The following is a 17,714-nucleotide window of genomic DNA, read 5'->3' as shown; positions in this document are numbered from 1 at the left end:
AATTTATTAAAAGAACCCGCTTTGCAAAAACAACTACCAAAAAGTTCTTGTACAATTCTGCCCATAATATTGCAATCTATGTTGGAAACTCCAAAATTTGCTGCTCATGGACCTAGAACAAAAAACATAAAGGGAATTGGATATAAAGTCCTTTGCAATTTATTCAAAGAGCCCGCTTTGTAAAAACAACTCTCTGTTAAACTATAAAGTCCGTCAACAAATTTCGGCAAAGTGCAACGGAGACATCCAAAAAGTTCTTGTACAATTCTGCCCATAATATTGCAATCTATGTTGGAAACTTTAAAATTTACTGCTCATGACCCAGAGCAAAAAACAGAAAGGGAATTGCATAGAACTAAATAGTGATGAAACGTTGCCTTATTGCAGCAGTACAGGAAAAATAAACTGCAGCCTATTTTATGTATACAATGGCCATCAGGCGATGACTAGCCTTTTTTAAGATAAAACTCAATTGAACTAGTTTTCTCTGTATTAAAATCCATCAAGTTGGCGAAGGTAGGTTCATCAAGCCGGGGGAAGAAGCAGGCAATATGCCGATGTCGGCATGAGAGGGAGAGGGCCAGCTCACTTCATGGCGGATCTGGCACCAGGCAACACTCTTCCAGCTAAATCTCCCTGTCGCCCAGCCTCTGTTTCATCCTTAAATTATGAAAATAAAGAAAATCAAGTCACAAGCAAGAAATACAATAAATAGGAGAATAACTGGACAACACCCGCACCTTCGAAATTCATCACGGGCCGGAGAACACCAGACAAGACCAAAGGTGATGGATCCATGTGCTACTATATCCATCAGGGAACAAGCAATTTTGCACACCTACAAACAAATCCTTATCGAAGTGTATTACAAATCCATGGGCAATTAGGAAGAAGCAATCCCAACTCGTTGAGGCGGACTTGACCAGAGGAAGTCGACCAGGTCCTGGATTTGGAGCGGGGGACAGGGGGATTACCTGCGGGTAGTGGATGTGTTGGTGCTGAACCGGTGAGAGGAAGTGGCGTTCATGGTCCTCGACAGCTTCAGGAGGAGGCGGAACAAACCTTGTCCGTCATGGGATCTTGGTGAGTTAGGACTCGCCAAATCCGCATAGCATTGGTTGACGGCGAGCGATCCCGGGACTCCATGCCGCATGCCGTGGTGGGGAGGGGAATAATCTGGTCGGAGACCTCCAGATCGGGAGGGTGGCCGGCCATGGAGGAGGAAGGTCTGGCTGGATCTTGAGATAATGGAGACAGAGAGAGAGATGAGATAATGGAGAGAGAGGACGGGGGTAGGTGTGGATAGAAAGAAAATGGTGAGTGGGTACGACGTAGGTATGGGCAGGCATGGTACAGATACGATTTGACTGTATTCAAACTGTATGCCACTGAAAAAAATGAGATGAGGGATAATTACATGGGACCAGGTGGGCCACGGCCACTCGCATCTGCAGGTTGCTGCGACGGCAGCGATTCGCGTTGCGCGCGCAACCAGTTAGAATTCACCATATTCGCATTAAATTGCCAAAGGCTTGAGTCCCGGCTGAAACAGACAAGCAATACATGCACATACATGTCTAGCAGGAGCATGGTCGGTTCAGGCACACACCGGTCGCCGCCCTTTGCTAAGTTGTCGCTGCCATGCCCATGTCCCAGCGCCGTTGCAGACCGGAGAGAGCGTGGTGAGGGATGAGAGAATAACATACCTGCATTGCCACCACCGCTGCCGTCAATCTATGACCGCCACAACGCGATAGAGACGATGGAGAGTGCCGCAATGTGGAGGAGCTTGAAGTTGAATAGGACTTCAGCGAAGACGAATCTTGGAGACTGAGCATGGCAGCTCGGGCATCGAACACCATTCGGACAACGTTGTCCATGGATGGCAAGCCGCCAGTTCCAAAGATGGGAATGGGATACCGACGAGGATGGACGACGGCGTCGGTAGGGTACTCCATGAGAGGGGCGCTAGGGAGGGAGAGGAAGATTTAGATCGGGATGTTTTTACCAACGACACTGGTCATTGGTAAAAGAAGAGGTGTGTGCAGCTATACGGGATTTCTTGGCAGGGAGGACTACGCCGGAAGGTTTCAACTACACAGTTATTGTGATGATTCCCAAGGTGGCCTCACCTGAGATACTCACTTAGTTCCGTCCGATTAGTCTGTGCAACGTACTATATAAGATTACGTCAAAAACTTTGGCAAACAGGCTCAAGGAGGTGTTGCCGCTGTTGATAGCGGAGGAGCAAAGTGCGTTCATCCCGGGGAGATTAATCACGGATAACGTGTTGGTGGCTTACGAGTGTGTTCATGCAATTAGGAAAAGGAAGAGGAGGAAACCACTTTGTGCGATTAAGCTTGATATGATGAAGGCCTATGACAGGGTGGAGTGGACCTTTTTGGGCCAGGTGATGACAAAGTATGGCTTCTCTGCTCACTGGAGAGAGATGATCATGAGGTGTGTCAGGACAACAAGTTTCTCGGTGAAGCTAAATGGTGGCCTTTCACACAGATTTCTCCCGTCTAGGGGCCTCCGGCAGGGGGGCCCGTTGTCACCATATCTTTTCCTCTTTTGTGTGGAGGGATTCTCAGCTTTGTTGGAACATGCCCAAGAGGAGAAGAAGATCAAGGGTGTCTCGTTTGGGAGCACTGGCCCCACGGTCACTCATTTGCTACTCGCTGATGATAGTATTGTATTCCTGGAAGGGTCCCACGACAACTTTCTTTGCCTCCGTGCTATCTTGCAGGATTATGAGGTGGCCTCCGGACAAAAAGTAAACTTGGAGAAATCGGTTATATTTTTTGGAAATGGGTGTGCTGAGGAGGAAAAGGAGGCTCACAAGAAAACGATGGGCATCTCATCGGAGGCCCTCAGTGAGCGATATTTGGGCCTACCAACTATGGTAGGGAAATCCAAGGACGGAACATTTAAATATGTCAAAGAGAGTGCTAAGGGGAAAGTTCCAGGTTGGAAGGCCCAAGGTCTATCCAAGATGGCCAGGGAGGTATTGATCAAATCAGGGTTACAGTCTAGTCCTAGTTTTACCATGAGCTGTTTTCAACTCACCAAAAAAATGTGCGGGAATCTGTCATCTATCTCTTCAAACTTCTGGTGGGGTGAGGCGAATGGTGAGAAAAGAGTACATTGGATTGCATGGGATAAAATGTGCACGAGGAAGCAAGAAGGGGGACTTGGATTCAGGGACCCGGGAGTTTTCAACCAAGCTTTGCTTGCTAAGCAAGCGTGGAGGTTGCTGCAGTTGCCAAACTCATTGTGTGCAAGAGTGCTCAAAGCGAGGTACTATCCAAATAGCTCCATACTCAATGCCACTTGTCCCGATGGGGGGTCCTTCACGTTCAGAAGCATCATTCACGACCGTGAATTACTCTTGGAGGGGCTCATTTGGCATATTGGAGATGGATCAAGAGTCTGTATTCATCATGACAACTAGATACCACGTAAGGGCAGCCTGAAGCCACTGGGCCAGGTGTTTGTCCCGGGCATAACTAGAGTTGGCGATCTTCTAAATGAAAAAAGCTCTGGTTGGGATCGGGAGAAGGTGCAGAATATGTCCCCCCCAGGCGAAGCATGCGATATCATGCAAATTACAGTGGGGGGCCGATGGTGGAGGATTACCTCGCATAGAATTATACGAAAGATGGAGTGTTCACGGTTAGATCAGCCTACCATCTAGGTATGGCGCAGAAAAGGGCAAAGACCGGGAGCCCGGGGTCATCATCATCGGTCGCGAACCACAAAGCCCGGATAACCTGTGGGATACGGTGGCGTCGGGTAGAGTGAAAATCCACACATGGCGCCTGATCCGTAATGGATTGGCGGTGGGCTCGGAGCTGCATAGGCGCAAGATCAAACCTGGAGTGTTTTGTGTAGTGTGTGGAAGGGAGGAGACAAACTTACACAGGTTTTGGTGTTGTCCCCACTCTGCAAAACTCTGGAAATTGGTGTACTCGGAATTGGGAGCACCGGCGGCGATCCCGCCGGAGTCAGTTCGCTCTCAGAGTGCGCTATTTCAGTGGCTCGTGACTTGGTTTGCTGATGCTTCGGATGATGCTCAAGCTATAATGATACAGAGACTATATGCGTTGTGGATGGCACGGAACAATACACGCGAAGGGACGAGAATTGAGGAGGCGGGTGACATGGCTACGATGGTCATGAGGCTCATGGAGGAGTGGCAGTAGGTGAACGGCAGAGAGAGCAAGACCCCTCGAGTAACCCCGGTCCAGAAATGGAGCGCTCCAGATGATGGTTGGATCAAGGCGAATGTTGATGGTGCAACTGCCAAAGGAAGAGGAAAGGGGGGAGGGGGTGGTTTTCAGGAATGTAGATGGAGCTTTCCTTGCGGCGGCGTGCCAGTGCTACCCTAATGGTGGTGATCCAGCTTTGGTGGAGCTTCAGGCCTGCAAGAGGGCAGTGCAACTTGCGGGGGACTTAAATTTCGCCAAGTTACACATTGAGATGGACTGCCAAGAAGTGATACGCAAGCTGCAAAGTACAGAAGTTGATCTCTCCACGTTGGCACCAATGATAAAGGAGGTGAAAAACTTGCTGGCGTTAAGGGAGTGGAAGGTGTCTTGGGTTCGGAGGACGGCGAATGGAGCCGCGCATGAACTGGCAAAGGAGGGAGTAGCAAATACTCTTAGTAAGGTCTGGGTGAATGATCCCCCAGATTGTATCTTGCAAATTGTTTCGGCAGAAATCCCTGTCTTCTATGATTGAATAAAGTCGACGTTGAATTTTAAAAAAAAAAGATCGGGATCGTGAGAGAATATTGAGAGGGACGAGGGCTCATGGTTCCGGTTTTTCCTTTTCTGTTTTTTATTTACACATCCGGGTACAGGGCGTGGGAGAGGATGGCCAAAAAATCAGAAACAAAAACCAGAGCTCGTGGAAGGAAATCGGCGGGGATTGATTCTTTAGATCAATGGGGGGTTGAGTTCCAATGTACGAGCGAATGAAACGATGTAAGTACTGAGACATTATTAGGAGTAGAGATAGAGAATATATTGATCTTGTTGACAAATAAAATCGGTTTAAATATGTGTTTCCTATTTAATGTGACTGAGCGATTCAAATTAAGGTTAATTAATTTAGATTTGATCTTTAGAGATTGATTGTGATTGATTCTTTCACATAAATACATTACTAAAAATAACTTGCACCAGCATGGAAAGATCTGATCCGTTCAGTTTTTTTCATTGTGTGTGAGAGGGTGACGTGAAACTAAACCAGTTGGATGGGGGGAGGGACGAAAAAAACCCAGCGAAATAAAACAGTTGAAAGTGGTGGGACGAAAATAAACCGTACTATTCAACCAACTCAGACATTAGAAGTAGAGATTGGCTTTTTGTAAGGGCATCTCCGAGGCTCACCCATAAACCAGCTATTCTTTCATGAGGAGAATATGTGCTATTATGCTTTTTATCTGGAATATATTCTTTCATGATATGGGTGGCGTTAATGGACTGACAGAGTGAGCTGTAAAGGTAGAAAAAAATCCATCTGCGAGTGGTTCGGCTTTCTTTCAAGGACAAAGCCATCGAGTGAGGATTGGTTGAGCGTGCTTTCGCTGCTCGTGGTGGAGTACTCATTATTCACTCTATTATTGCCTCAGGATGTGAACGGGATTAAGCCGTGTGTCGATACATCCGTCCACAGGCCCAACCTACGGATACAGACGTGGGAGGCGGACATCTAAAGCTATCCCATACATTTCAAGGCGGGTTTGAATAAACCGGATGAGTTACATGCAAACGGGATGGTTTTCATACAAATCAGAGCGCATTCATCACATTTCGACAAGTTTTCACTAAAAGAAGGACCGGACCTAAACCTAGCCTACGACGGTGCCCCATCCAAGTCTTTTTTGTTCCCTTCCATGACTGCCTCCTCCATCTGACGTTTCCATGAGCGGCAGGGATAAGACCGGTAAAGTGAATGTGCGGTTGCCGGCGAGGAAGAGTAGAACATGGGAGACGGACCGACCCATTTGGGACTCAAGCCCCGCCGCTTCCCATGCCCTACTCATCCTCGTCGGAGTGTGTGGCTGTTTGTCACCGGCAGACGTGAGGTCCATGATGGAAGTGGAGGATCCGACACGCTCGTCACCCCACCATCACGACCAAACAGCATTTGGCGACACGTAGGACACGCAGCTGGCGGCGTTCTCGTCCGTGATCGCCAGCGCCGCCTGTATGTTGCAAGCAGCGGCTTGAGTGCGGGCGGCCTTATAGAGCGTATGCTGCTTGGCGACAAAGTTGAGGTTCGCCGCGACCATGGCCGCCATGGCCTCCTCGCTCGCACGCTCGCTGTTGATCTGGCCCTCTGCTAGCCAGTGCTGCTCGAGGAGGAACATATTATAGCATTGTTCCGCTTGCGCCTGCCGGAATGCCGACATAGGTGCAGGCGCCGGCTACTCCTCGGCCATGAAGGTATTGAAGTGTGCATGTGCCTGCTCCATCGTCAAGCGATCATGCACCGACGCGGGCTCTGGCGTGGAGTCGTCGTCAAAGCTAGTTTTCATCATGGGGTCGTCGCCGGAGACCTCCGGAGAGCTAGCCGGCATGTCGGCCTCTATCCGCCCAACACGATGGCCACCTTGTGATTTTGCTTTGTCGACAGTCTCTCTCACAGAACGTTCTCGCTCGTGGTCATGGCGGGTGTGGTGCACGGGAGAAAGATGTGTAGCGGATGGGTTGTGGTGTGATGTGGCCCAACTGTGGCCACCCTTAAATAGTGGATGCCGGTGAGGCCAAGCATCCCGGTGCATCAATGTGCGAGCGCGGGAGTTGGTTCTCGGCCGGTGATCCTATTTAATGGTGACAAACGAAGGGATGGGGATTGAACGAGCGTGGCAGATATGATGGAAATAAGCTCTAGAGGCAATAATAAAATGGTTATTATTATATTTCCTTATTCATGATAAAGGTTTATTATTCATGCTAGAATTGTATTGACTGGAAACTTAAATACATGTGTGGATACATAAACAAATACAGTGTCCCTAGTGAGCCTCTAGTAGACTAGCTTGTTGATCAAAGATGGTTAAGGTTTCGTAACCAAGACCCATCCGTTAGCTTAGCATATGATCGTTCAGTTTATTGCTACTGCTTTCTTAAATGTCAAATACATGTTCCTTCGACCATGAGATCATGCAACTCCCGGATACCGGAGGAATACCTTGTGTGCTATCAAATGTCACAACGTAATTGGGTGATCATAAAGATGCTCTACATGTATCTCCAAAGGTGTCTTTTGAGTTGGCATGGATCGAGATTGGGATTTATCACTCCGAGTATCGGAGAGGTATCTCTGGGCCCTCTCGGTAATACACATCATAATAAGCTTGCAAGCAAAGTGACTAACGAGTTAGTTACAAGATGATGTATTATAGAACCAGTAAAGAGACTTGCCGAGATTGAACTAGGTATGGAGATACCGACGATTGAATCTCAGGCAAGTAACATACCGACAGACAAAGGGAATTACGTATGTTGTCATAATGGTTCGACCGATAAAGATCTTCATAGAATATGTAGGAACCAATATGGGCATCTAGGTCCCGCTATTGGTTATTGAGCGGAGAGGCGTCTCGGTCATGTCTACATAATTCTTGAACCTTTAGGGTCCGCACGCTTAACTTTCGTTGACGATATAGTATTATATGAGTTATGTGATTTGGTAACCGAATGTTGTTCGGAGTCTTGGATGAGATCACGGACTTGACGAGGAGCTTTGGAATGGTCCAGATGTAAAGATTGATATATAGGACGGTGCTATTCGGACATCAGGAAGGTTCTGGGATGAACCGGGTATTCATCGGATCACCAGAAGGGGTTCCGGGAAGCCCCGGGTGGCCATATGGGCTTAAAAGAGGGAACACACCATCCCACAAGGGGCCAGTGCACCCCTCTCCCTGGCCTCCGGCCCTAAGGAAGGAAAGGGGGAGGGTTGGCCCCTCCTGCCTTTCCCTCCTCATGAGAGAAAGGAAGGGGGGGGCTCCACCTCCCCCTGCATTCCTCCCGCGCACAAATAAGGAAAAGGGGCGGCGGCTAGGGCAGGAGCCCAAGGAGGATTAGGCCTCCTTGGGGGCACCTCCTGGATACCTCCCCTCCCCTCCGACCTATATATATGTGTGAGGGGCGCCACACAACACCACGACAATCTCTTAGCTGTGTGCGGCGCCCCTCTCCACAGTTTCGTCCCTCGGTCATATTTTCGTAGTGCTTAGGCGAAGCCCTGGGGAGATAGCATCACCATCACCGTCACTACGCCATCGTGTTGCCGGAACTCATCCACTACTTCGCCCGTCTTGCTAGATCAAGAAGGCGAGGATGTCACCGAGTTGAACGTGGAGGTGCCGTATGTTTGGTACTTGATCGATTGGATCACGAAGAAGGTCAACTACATCATCTAATCTTTTATGAATAAACAATGCGCAATAGTTCATCCATTGCGAGTCGAGTTTTCTCTATGTTTTACAGATATAACAACCTGATACTTGCGCTAAGTTACAAGTTGCACCCCAAACACTCGGGGGCTGTAACGTGCAGCATATGCATTCACACTCGGGGGTTCCCCCCTCTAAACAGCAACAAACTAATCCACAATCTCAAATATACATGCTGATCTACACACCTAAGTAGCTGGTATTATCTTTAAACTATCTACATCTTGACCAACAACCTAGGTGCAATTCAACTTACACGTTACCAAGGTAGGATATTTAAAGAACTATCAGGCTAACGAAAAGGTGCACTCGCATAAAATTTGATAAATTGTGTTGACTTACAACAACTCTGTACTACCACAACAACTATTCACAATAACTGGCTCATTGCTCCTCTTCAAGGGACATCCAGCCTTGTTCTATCAACAAATCTATCTCGGCTTCTACCCAATTGACGATGTTCTCGGCTGTAGTCGAAGCTAGCTCATAAAGGGCCTCCATCTCCAGTCACCCATCTTTGGCATTTGCGGGCAGTTTGTCCCCAATAAGATCAAGGTTGATGCGCAGGTAGTGCGCCTTGACAAAAGCGAGCACCACTTTGGTGCCCCCAATTAACTGCTCCCGTATCAACCATTTGATACGGTTGACGCCACTAAATTTGTTCATCAAATCTTCGAGTCGCTACGACTGAGGGTTGAGAGGGAACATGTGAAGAAAATATGCCCTAGAGGCAATAATAAGGTTGTTATTTATATTTCCTCATATCATGATAAATTTTTATTATTCATGCTAGAATTGTATTAACCGGAAACTTAGTACATGTGTGAATACATAGACAAACAAAGTGTCCCTAGTATGCCTCTACTTAACTAGCTCCTTAATCAAAGATGGTTAAGTTTCCTAGCCATAGACATGTGCTGTCATTTGATGGACGGGATCACATCATTAGAGAATGATGTGATGGACAAGACCCATCCGTTAACTTAGCACTATGATCGTTTAGTTTATTGCTATTGCTTTCTTCATGACTTATACATGTTCCTCAGACTATGTGATTATGCAACTCCCGAATACCGGAGGAACACCTTGTGTGCTATCAAACGTCACAACGTAACTGGGTGATTATAAAGATGCTCTACAGGTGTCTCCGATGGTGTTTGTTGAGTTGGCATAGATCGAGATTAGGATTTGTCACTCCGTGTATCGGAGAGGTATCTCTGGGCCCTCTCGGTAATGCACATCACCATGAGCCTTGCAAGCAATGTGACTAATGAGTTAGTCACAAGATGATGCATTACGGAACACGTAAAGAGACTTGCCGGTAACGAGATTGAACTAGGTATGATGATATCGACGATCGAATCTCGGGCAAGTAACATACCGATGACAAAAGGAACAACGTATGTTGTTATGCGGTTCGACCAATAAAGATCTTCGTAGAATATGTAGGAGCCAATATGAGCATCCAGGTTCCACTATTGGTATTGACCGGAGATGTGTCTCGATCATGTCTACATAGTTCTCGAACCCGTAGGGTCCGCACGCTTAATGTTCGATGATGTTTTGTATTATGATTTATGTGATTTGATGAACCGAAGTTTGTTTGGAGTCCCGGATGAGGTCACGGACATGAGGAGGAGTCTCGAAATGGTCGAGAGGTAAAGATTCATATATTGGAAGGTTGCATTTGGACATCAGAATGGTTCCGAGTGGTTCGGGCATTTTTTCGGAGTACCAGGAGGTTACCGGAACCCCCGGGGAGAAGTTATGGGCCATAAGAGGGAAGCACACCAGCCCACAAGGGGCTGGTGCGCCCCCCCTTGGGCAGGAGGCCGATTAGGACTAGCAGAAGGGGGACGCCCCCCTTTCCTTCTCCTTCTCCCTTCCCCCTTTCCTACTCCGTGTGGGAGGTGGAATCCTACTAGGACTAGGGAGTCCTAGTAGGACTCCACACCTTGGTACGCCCCCTAGGGACGGCTGCCTCTCCATCTCCCTCCTTTATATACGAAGGCAGGGGCACTCCATAGACACACAAGTTTGATCTTTTAGCCGTGTGCGGTGCCCCCCTCCATAGTTACACACCTCGGTCATATCGTTGTAGTGCTTAGGCGAAGCTCTGCGTCGGTAACTTCATCATCACCATCACCACACCGTCATGCTGACGGATCTCTCCCTTGGCCTCAACTAGATCAAGAGTTCGAGGAACGTCATCGAGCTGAACATGTGCTGATCGCGGAGGTGCCGTGCGTTCGGTACTTGGATCGGTTGGATCACGAAGACGTTCGACTACATCAATCGCGTTACTAAACGCTTCTGCTTTCGGTCTACGAGGGTACGTAGACACACTCTCCCCTCTCGTTGCTATGCATCTCCTAGATAGATCTTGTGTGATCATAGGTAAATTTTTTGAAATACTGTGTTCCCCAACAGTGGCATCCGAGCCAGGTCTATGCGTAGATGTTATATGCACGAGTAGAACACAAAGAGTTGTGGGCGATAATAGTCATACTGCTTACCAGCAACGTCTTACTTTGATTCGGTGGTATTGTTGGATGAAGCGGCCCGGACCAACATTACATGACCGCGTTCAGGCTACTGGTTCTACCGACGTGCTTTGCACACAGGTGGCTGGCGGGTGTCTGTCTCTCCAACTTTAGTTGAATCAAGTTTGACTATGCCCGGTCCTTGTTGAAGGTTAAAACAACACACTTGATGAAAAATCGTTGTGGTTTTGATGCATAGGTAATAACGGTTCTTGCTAGAAGCCTGTAGCAGCCACATAAAACTTGCAACAACAAAGTAGAGGACATTTAACTTGTTTTTGCAAGGCATGTTGTGATGTGATATGGTCAAGACATGATGTGATATAATTTGTTGTATGGGATGATCATGTTTTGTTAAAGTTATCGGCAACTGGCAGGAGCCTTATGGTTGTCTCTTTATTGCATAAGATGCAAGCGCTATATAATTGCTTTACTTTATCGTTATGCGATAGCAATAGTTGCAAAAGCAATAGTTGGCGAGATGGCCATGTGATGACATGTTGATAAAGATCAAGATGATGGAGATCATGGTGTCATGCCAGTGACGATGGAGATCATGACGGTACTTTGGAGATGGATATCAAAGGCACAAGATGATGATGGCCATATCATGTCACATATTTTGATTGCATGTGATGTTTATCTTTTATACATCTTATTTTGCTTAGTACGGTGGTAGCATTATAAGATGATCCCTCACTAAATTTCAAGGTATAAGTGTTCTCCCTGAGTATGCACCGTTGCGACAATTCGTCGTGCCGAGACACCACGTGATGATCGGGTGTGATAAGATCTACGTTCACATACAACGGGTGCAAGCCAGTGAACACTGAGACCAAAAGGTCGAACGTGAATCATATAGTAGATATGATCAACATAGTGATGTTCACCATTGAAAACTACTCCATCTCACGTGATGATCGGACGTGGTTTAGTTGATATGGATCACGTGATCATTTAGATGACTAGAGGGATGTGTATCTAAGTGGGAGTTCTTAAGTAATATGATTAGTTAAACTTTAATTTATCATGAACTTAGTCCTGATAGTATTTGCAAATTATGTTGTAGATCATAGCTCCCCGTTTATTTTTTGATATGTTCCTAGAGAAAAATAAGTTGAAAGATGATAGTAGCAATGATGCAGACTGGATCCATGATCTGAGGATTATCCTCATTGCTGCACAGAAGAATTATGTCCTTGATGCACGACTAGGTGACAGACCTTTTGCAGGAGCAAATGCAGACGTTATGAACATTTGGCAAGCTTGGTATGATGACTACTTGATAGTTTAGTGCACCATTCTTTACGGCTTAGAACCAGGACTTCAAAAATATTTTGAACGGCATGGAGCATATAAGATGTTCCAAGAGATGAAATTGGTATTTTAGTCTCATGCCCGTGTTGAGATGTATGAGACCTCTGACAAGTACTTTGCCTACAAGATGGAGGAGAATGGCTCAACCAGTGAGCATGTTCTCAGAATGTCTGAGCACTACAATCGCTTGAATCAAGTGGGATTTAATTTTCCAGATAAGATAGTGATTGATAGAGTTCTCTAGTCACTATCACCAAGTTACTGAAACTTTGTGATGAACTATAATATTCAAGGGATGACAAAAAAGATTCCCGAGCTCTTCACGATGCTAAAATCGACGAAGGTAGAAATCAAGAAAGAGCATCAAGTGTTGATGGCTAACAAGACCACTAGTTTCAAGAAAAGGGGCAAAGGAAAAGAAAGGGAACTTAAAGAAAGAATGGCAAGCAAGTTGCCACTCTCGTGAAGAAACCCAAAGCTAGACCTAAGCCTGAAACTGAGTGCTTCTACTATAAAGGGAATGGTCATTGGAAGCGGAACTACCCCAAACACTTGACGAATAAGAATGATGGCAAAGTGAAAGGTATATTTGATATACATGTTATTGATGTGTACTTAATAGTGTTAATAGTAACCCCAGGGTATTTGATACCAGTTCAGTTGCTAAGATTAGTAACTCGAAACAGGAGTTGCAAAATGAACAGAGACTAGTTAAGGGCGAGGTGATGATGTGTGTTGGAAATGATTCCAAGGTTGATAAGATCACCATCGCACACTCCTTTTACCTTCGGGATTAGTGTTGAACCTAAAATAAATATTATTTGGTGTTTGCGTTGAGCATGAATATGATTGGATAATGTTTATTGCAATATGATTATTCATTTAAGTGAAAGAATAATTGTTGTTCTTTTTGCATGAATAAAACCTTCTATGGTCATACACTTAATATAAATGGTTTATTGAAACTCGATCGTAGTGATACACATATTCATAATATTGATGCCAAAAGATGCAAAGTTGATAATGATAGTGCAACATACTTGTGGCACCGCCGTTTAGGTCATATTGGTGTAAAGCGCATGAAGAAACTCCATGCGGATGGACTTTTGGAATCACTTGATTATGAATCATTCGATGCTTGCGAACCATGCCTCATGGGCAAGATGACTAAGACTCCGTTCTTCGGAACAATGGAGCAAGCCACAGACTTATTGGAAATAATACATATTGATGTATGTGGTCCGATGAGTGTTGATGCTCGCGGCGGGTATCGTTATTTTCTGACCTTCACAGATGATTTGAGCAGATATGGGTATATCTACTTGATGAAACATAAGTCTGAAACATTTGAAAAGTTCAAAGAATTTCAGAGTGAAGTGGAAAATCATCGTAACAAGAAAATTAAGTTTCTACGATCTGATCGTGGAGGTGAATATTTGAGTTATGAGTTTGGTCTTCATTTAAAACAATGTGGAATAGTTTCACAACTCATGCCACCTGGAACACGACAGCGTAATGGTGTGTCCGAACATCACAACCGTACTTTATTAGATATGGTGCGATCTATGATGTCTCTTACCGATTTACTACTATCGTTTTGGGGGTTATGCATTAGAGACAGCTGCATTCACGTTAAATAGGGCACCATCTAAATCCATTGAGACGACACCGTATGAACTATGGTTTAAGCAAGAAACCTAAGATGTCGTTTCTTAAAGTTTGGGGCTGCGATGCTTATGTGAAAAAGCTTCAACCTGATAAGCTCGAACCCAAATCGGAGAAATGCGTCTTCATAGGATACCCAAAGGAAACTGTTGGGTACACCTTTTATCACAGATCCAAAGGCAAGATATTTGTTGCTAAGAATGGATCCTTTCTAGAGATGGAGTTTCTCTCGAAAGAAGTGAGTGGGAGGAAAGTAGAACTAGATGTGGTAATTGTACCTTCTCCTGAATTAGAAAATGGTTCATCACAAAATCAGTTCCAGTGTTGCCTACACCAATTAGTGAGGAAGTTAATGATGATGATCATGAGACTTCAGATCAAGTTACTACCGAACCTCGTAGGTCAACCAGAGTATGATCCGCACCAGAGTGGTACGGTAATGTTTTTCTGGAAGTCATGTTACTAGACCATGATGAACCTACGAACTATGAGGAAGTGATGATGAGCCCAGATTCTGACAGATGGCTTGAGGCCATGAAATCTGAGATAGAATCCATGTATGAGAACAAAGTGTGGACTTTGGTGGACTTGCCCGATGATCGGCAAGCCATTGAGAATAAATGGATCTTCAAGAGGAAGACGGACGCTGATAGTAGTGTTACTTGTTGGAAATATGCCCTAGAGGCAATAATAAAATGGTTATTATTATATTTCTTTGTTCATGATAATTGTCTATTGTTCATGCTATAATTGTGTTATCCGGAAATCGTAATACATGTGTGAATACATAGACCACAACACATCCCTAGTGAGCCTCTAGTTGACTAGCTCATTGATCAAAAGATAGTCATGGTTTCCTGACTATGGACATTGGATGTCATTGATAACGGGATCACATCATTAGGAGAATGATGTGATGGACAAGACCCAATCCTAAGCATAGCTCAAAGATCGTGTAGTTCGTTTGCTGTAGCTTTTCCGAATGTCAAGTATGATTTCCATAAACCATGAGATTGTGCAACTCCCGAATACCGTAGGAGTGCCTTGGGTGTGCCAAACATCACAACGTAACTGAGTGACTATAAAGGTACACTATAGGTATCTCCGAAAGTGTCTGTTGGGTTGGCACGAATCGAGACTGGGATTTGTCACTCCGTATGACGGAGAGGTATCTCTGGGCCCACTCGGTAATGCATCATCATACTGAGCTCAATGTGACCAAGTGGTTTATCACGGGATCATGCATTACCGTACGAGTGAAGTGACTTGCCGGTAACGAGATTGAACAAGGTATTGGGATACCGACGATCGAGTCTCGGGCAAGTAACGTACCGATTGACAAAGGGAATTGTATACGGATTGATTGAATCCTCGACATCATAGTTCATCCAATGAGATCATCGAGGAGCATGTGGGAGCCAACATGGGTATCCAGATCCCGCTATTGGTTATTGACCGGAGAGTCGTCTCGGTCATGTCTACGTGTCTCCCGAACCCGTAGGATCTACACACTTAAGGTTCGGTGACGCTAGGGTTGTTGAGATATTAGTATACGGTAATCCGAAAGTTGTTCGGAGTCCCGGATGAGATCCCGGACATCAAGAGGAGTTCCGGAATGGTCCGGAGGTAAAGATTTATATATAGGAAGTCAAGTTTCGGCCATCGGGAAAGTTTCGGGGGTAATCGGTATTGTACCGGGACCACCGGAAGGGTCCCGGGGGTCCACCGGGTGGGGCCACCTATCCCGGAGGGCCCCATGGGCTGAATTGGGAGGGGAACCATCCCCTAGTGGGCTGGTGCGCCCCCCATGGGCCTCCCCCTGCGCCTAGGGTTGGAAACCCTAGGGGTGGGGGGCGCCCCACTTGCCTTGGGGGGGCAAGCCACCCCCTTGGCCGCCGCCCCCCCTTGGAGATGGCATCTCCTAGGGCTGGCGCCCCCCTAGGGGTCCTATAAATAGTGGGGGGAGGGAGGGCAGCCGCACCCTAGCCCCTGGCCTCTCCCTCTCCCTCCCGTGACACTCCTCCATCTCCTTGTGCTTGGCGAAGCCCTGCCGAGATCAACGTTGCTTCCACGACCATGCCGTCGTGCTACTGAATCTTCATCAACCTCTCCTTCCCCCTTGCTGGATCAAGTTGGAGGAGACGTCTTCCCAACCGTACGTGTGTTGAACACGGAGGTGCTGTCCATTCGGCGCTAGGTTATCGGTGATTTGGATCACAGCGAGTACGACTCCTTCAACCCCGTTCTCTTGAACGCTTCCGCGCACGATCTACAAGGGTATGTAGATGCACTCCTCTCTCCCTCGTTTCTAGATGACTCCATATATTGATCTTGGTGATGCGTAGAAAAATTTAAAATTCTGCTACGTTCCCCAACAGTGGCATCATGAGCTAGGTCTATGCGTAGTTTCTATGCACGAGTAGAACACAAAGCAGTTGTGGGCGTCGATATTGTCAATTTGCTTGCCGTTACTAGTCTTATCTTGATTCGGCGGCATCGTGGGATGAAGCGGCCCGGACCGACCTTACACGTACGCTTACGTGAGACTGGTTCCACCGATTGACATGCACTAGTTGCATAAGGTGGCTGGCGGGTGTCTGTCTCTCCCACTTTAGTCAGATCGGATTCGATGAAAAGGGTCCTTATGAAGGGTAAATAGAAATTGGCATATCACATTGTGGTTTTGGCGTAGGTAAGAAACGTTCTTGCTAGAAACCTATAGCAGCCACGTAAAAACTTGCGACAACAATTAGAGGACGTCTAACTTGTTTTTGCAGCATGTGCCGTGTGATGTGATATGGCCAAAAGGATGTGATGAATGATATATGTGATGTATGAGATTGATCATGTTCTTGTAATAGGAATCACGACTTGCATGTCGATGAGTATGACAACCGGTAGGAGCCATAGGAGTTGTCTTTATTTATTTATGACCTGCGTGTCAACATAAACATCATGTAATTACTTTACTTTATTGCTAAAGTGTTAGCCATAGTAGTAGAAGTAATAGATGACGAGACAAATTCAAGAAGACATGATGATGGAGATCATGATGATGGAGATCATGGTGTCATGCCGGTGACAATGATGATCATGAAGCCCCGAAGATGGAGATCAAAAGGAGCAAATGATATTGGCCATATCATGTCACTATTTGATTGCATGTGATGTTTATCATGTTTTACATCTTATTTGCTTAGAACGACGGTAGCTTAAATAAGATGATCCCTCGTAATAATTTCAAGAAAGTGTTCCCCCTAACTGTGCACCGTTGCGAAGGTTCGTTGTTTCGAAGCACCACGTGATGATCGGGTGTGATAGATTCTAACGTTCGAATACAACGGGTGTAAGCCAGATTTACACATGCAATACACTTAGGTTGACTTGACGAGCTTAGCATGTACAGACATGGCCTTGGAACACGGAAGACCGAAAGGTCAAGCATGAGTCGTATAGAAGATACGATCAACATGAAGATGTTCACCGATGTTGACTAGTCCATCTCACGTGATGATTGGACACGGCCTAGTTAACTCGGATCATGTTTCACTTAGATGACTGGAGGGATGTCTATCTGAGTGGGAGTTCATTGAGTAATTTGATTAGATGAACTTAATTATCATGAACTTAGTCTAAAATCTTTACAATATGTCTTGTAGATCAAATGGCCCACGTTGTCCTCAACTTCAACGCGTTCCTAGAGAAAACCAAGCTGA

At 46.1% G+C, this 17,714-nt stretch overlaps 1 protein-coding gene and 1 long non-coding RNA gene across 3 annotated transcripts; one reads left to right on the top strand and one right to left on the bottom strand.

Annotated features, from left to right (window-relative positions):
• Positions 1 to 331: 331 nt before the first annotated feature.
• Positions 332 to 1,654, bottom strand: LOC125538275 (uncharacterized). Of its 2 annotated transcripts, XR_007296279.2 has the most exons (3): positions 975 to 1,339; positions 741 to 838; positions 332 to 660 (listed from the first exon to the last, which is right to left on the bottom strand). It is a non-coding gene; the product is annotated as an uncharacterized LOC125538275 (long non-coding RNA). The 2 variants fall into 2 exon arrangements; XR_007296278.2 differs by having other exon boundaries at positions 741 to 1,654.
• A 2,639-nt stretch (positions 1,655 to 4,293) lies between these two features.
• LOC147985658 (uncharacterized) lies at positions 4,294 to 4,743 on the top strand. The gene has a single exon (XM_087541683.1). It carries the CDS (start codon positions 4,294 to 4,296, stop codon positions 4,741 to 4,743), a length of 450 nt encoding a protein of 149 aa, XP_087397809.1.
• Positions 4,744 to 17,714: the final 12,971 nt, after the last annotated feature.

Source organism: Triticum urartu, chromosome 2A, assembly GCF_056163025.1.
Source record: "Triticum urartu cultivar PI428250 chromosome 2A, HENAU_Tu73, whole genome shotgun sequence".
Taxonomy (NCBI): domain Eukaryota; kingdom Viridiplantae; phylum Streptophyta; class Magnoliopsida; order Poales; family Poaceae; genus Triticum; species Triticum urartu.
Note: the sequence above shows the minus strand (reverse complement) of the source record. Positions and strands in the feature narration are given on the sequence as shown.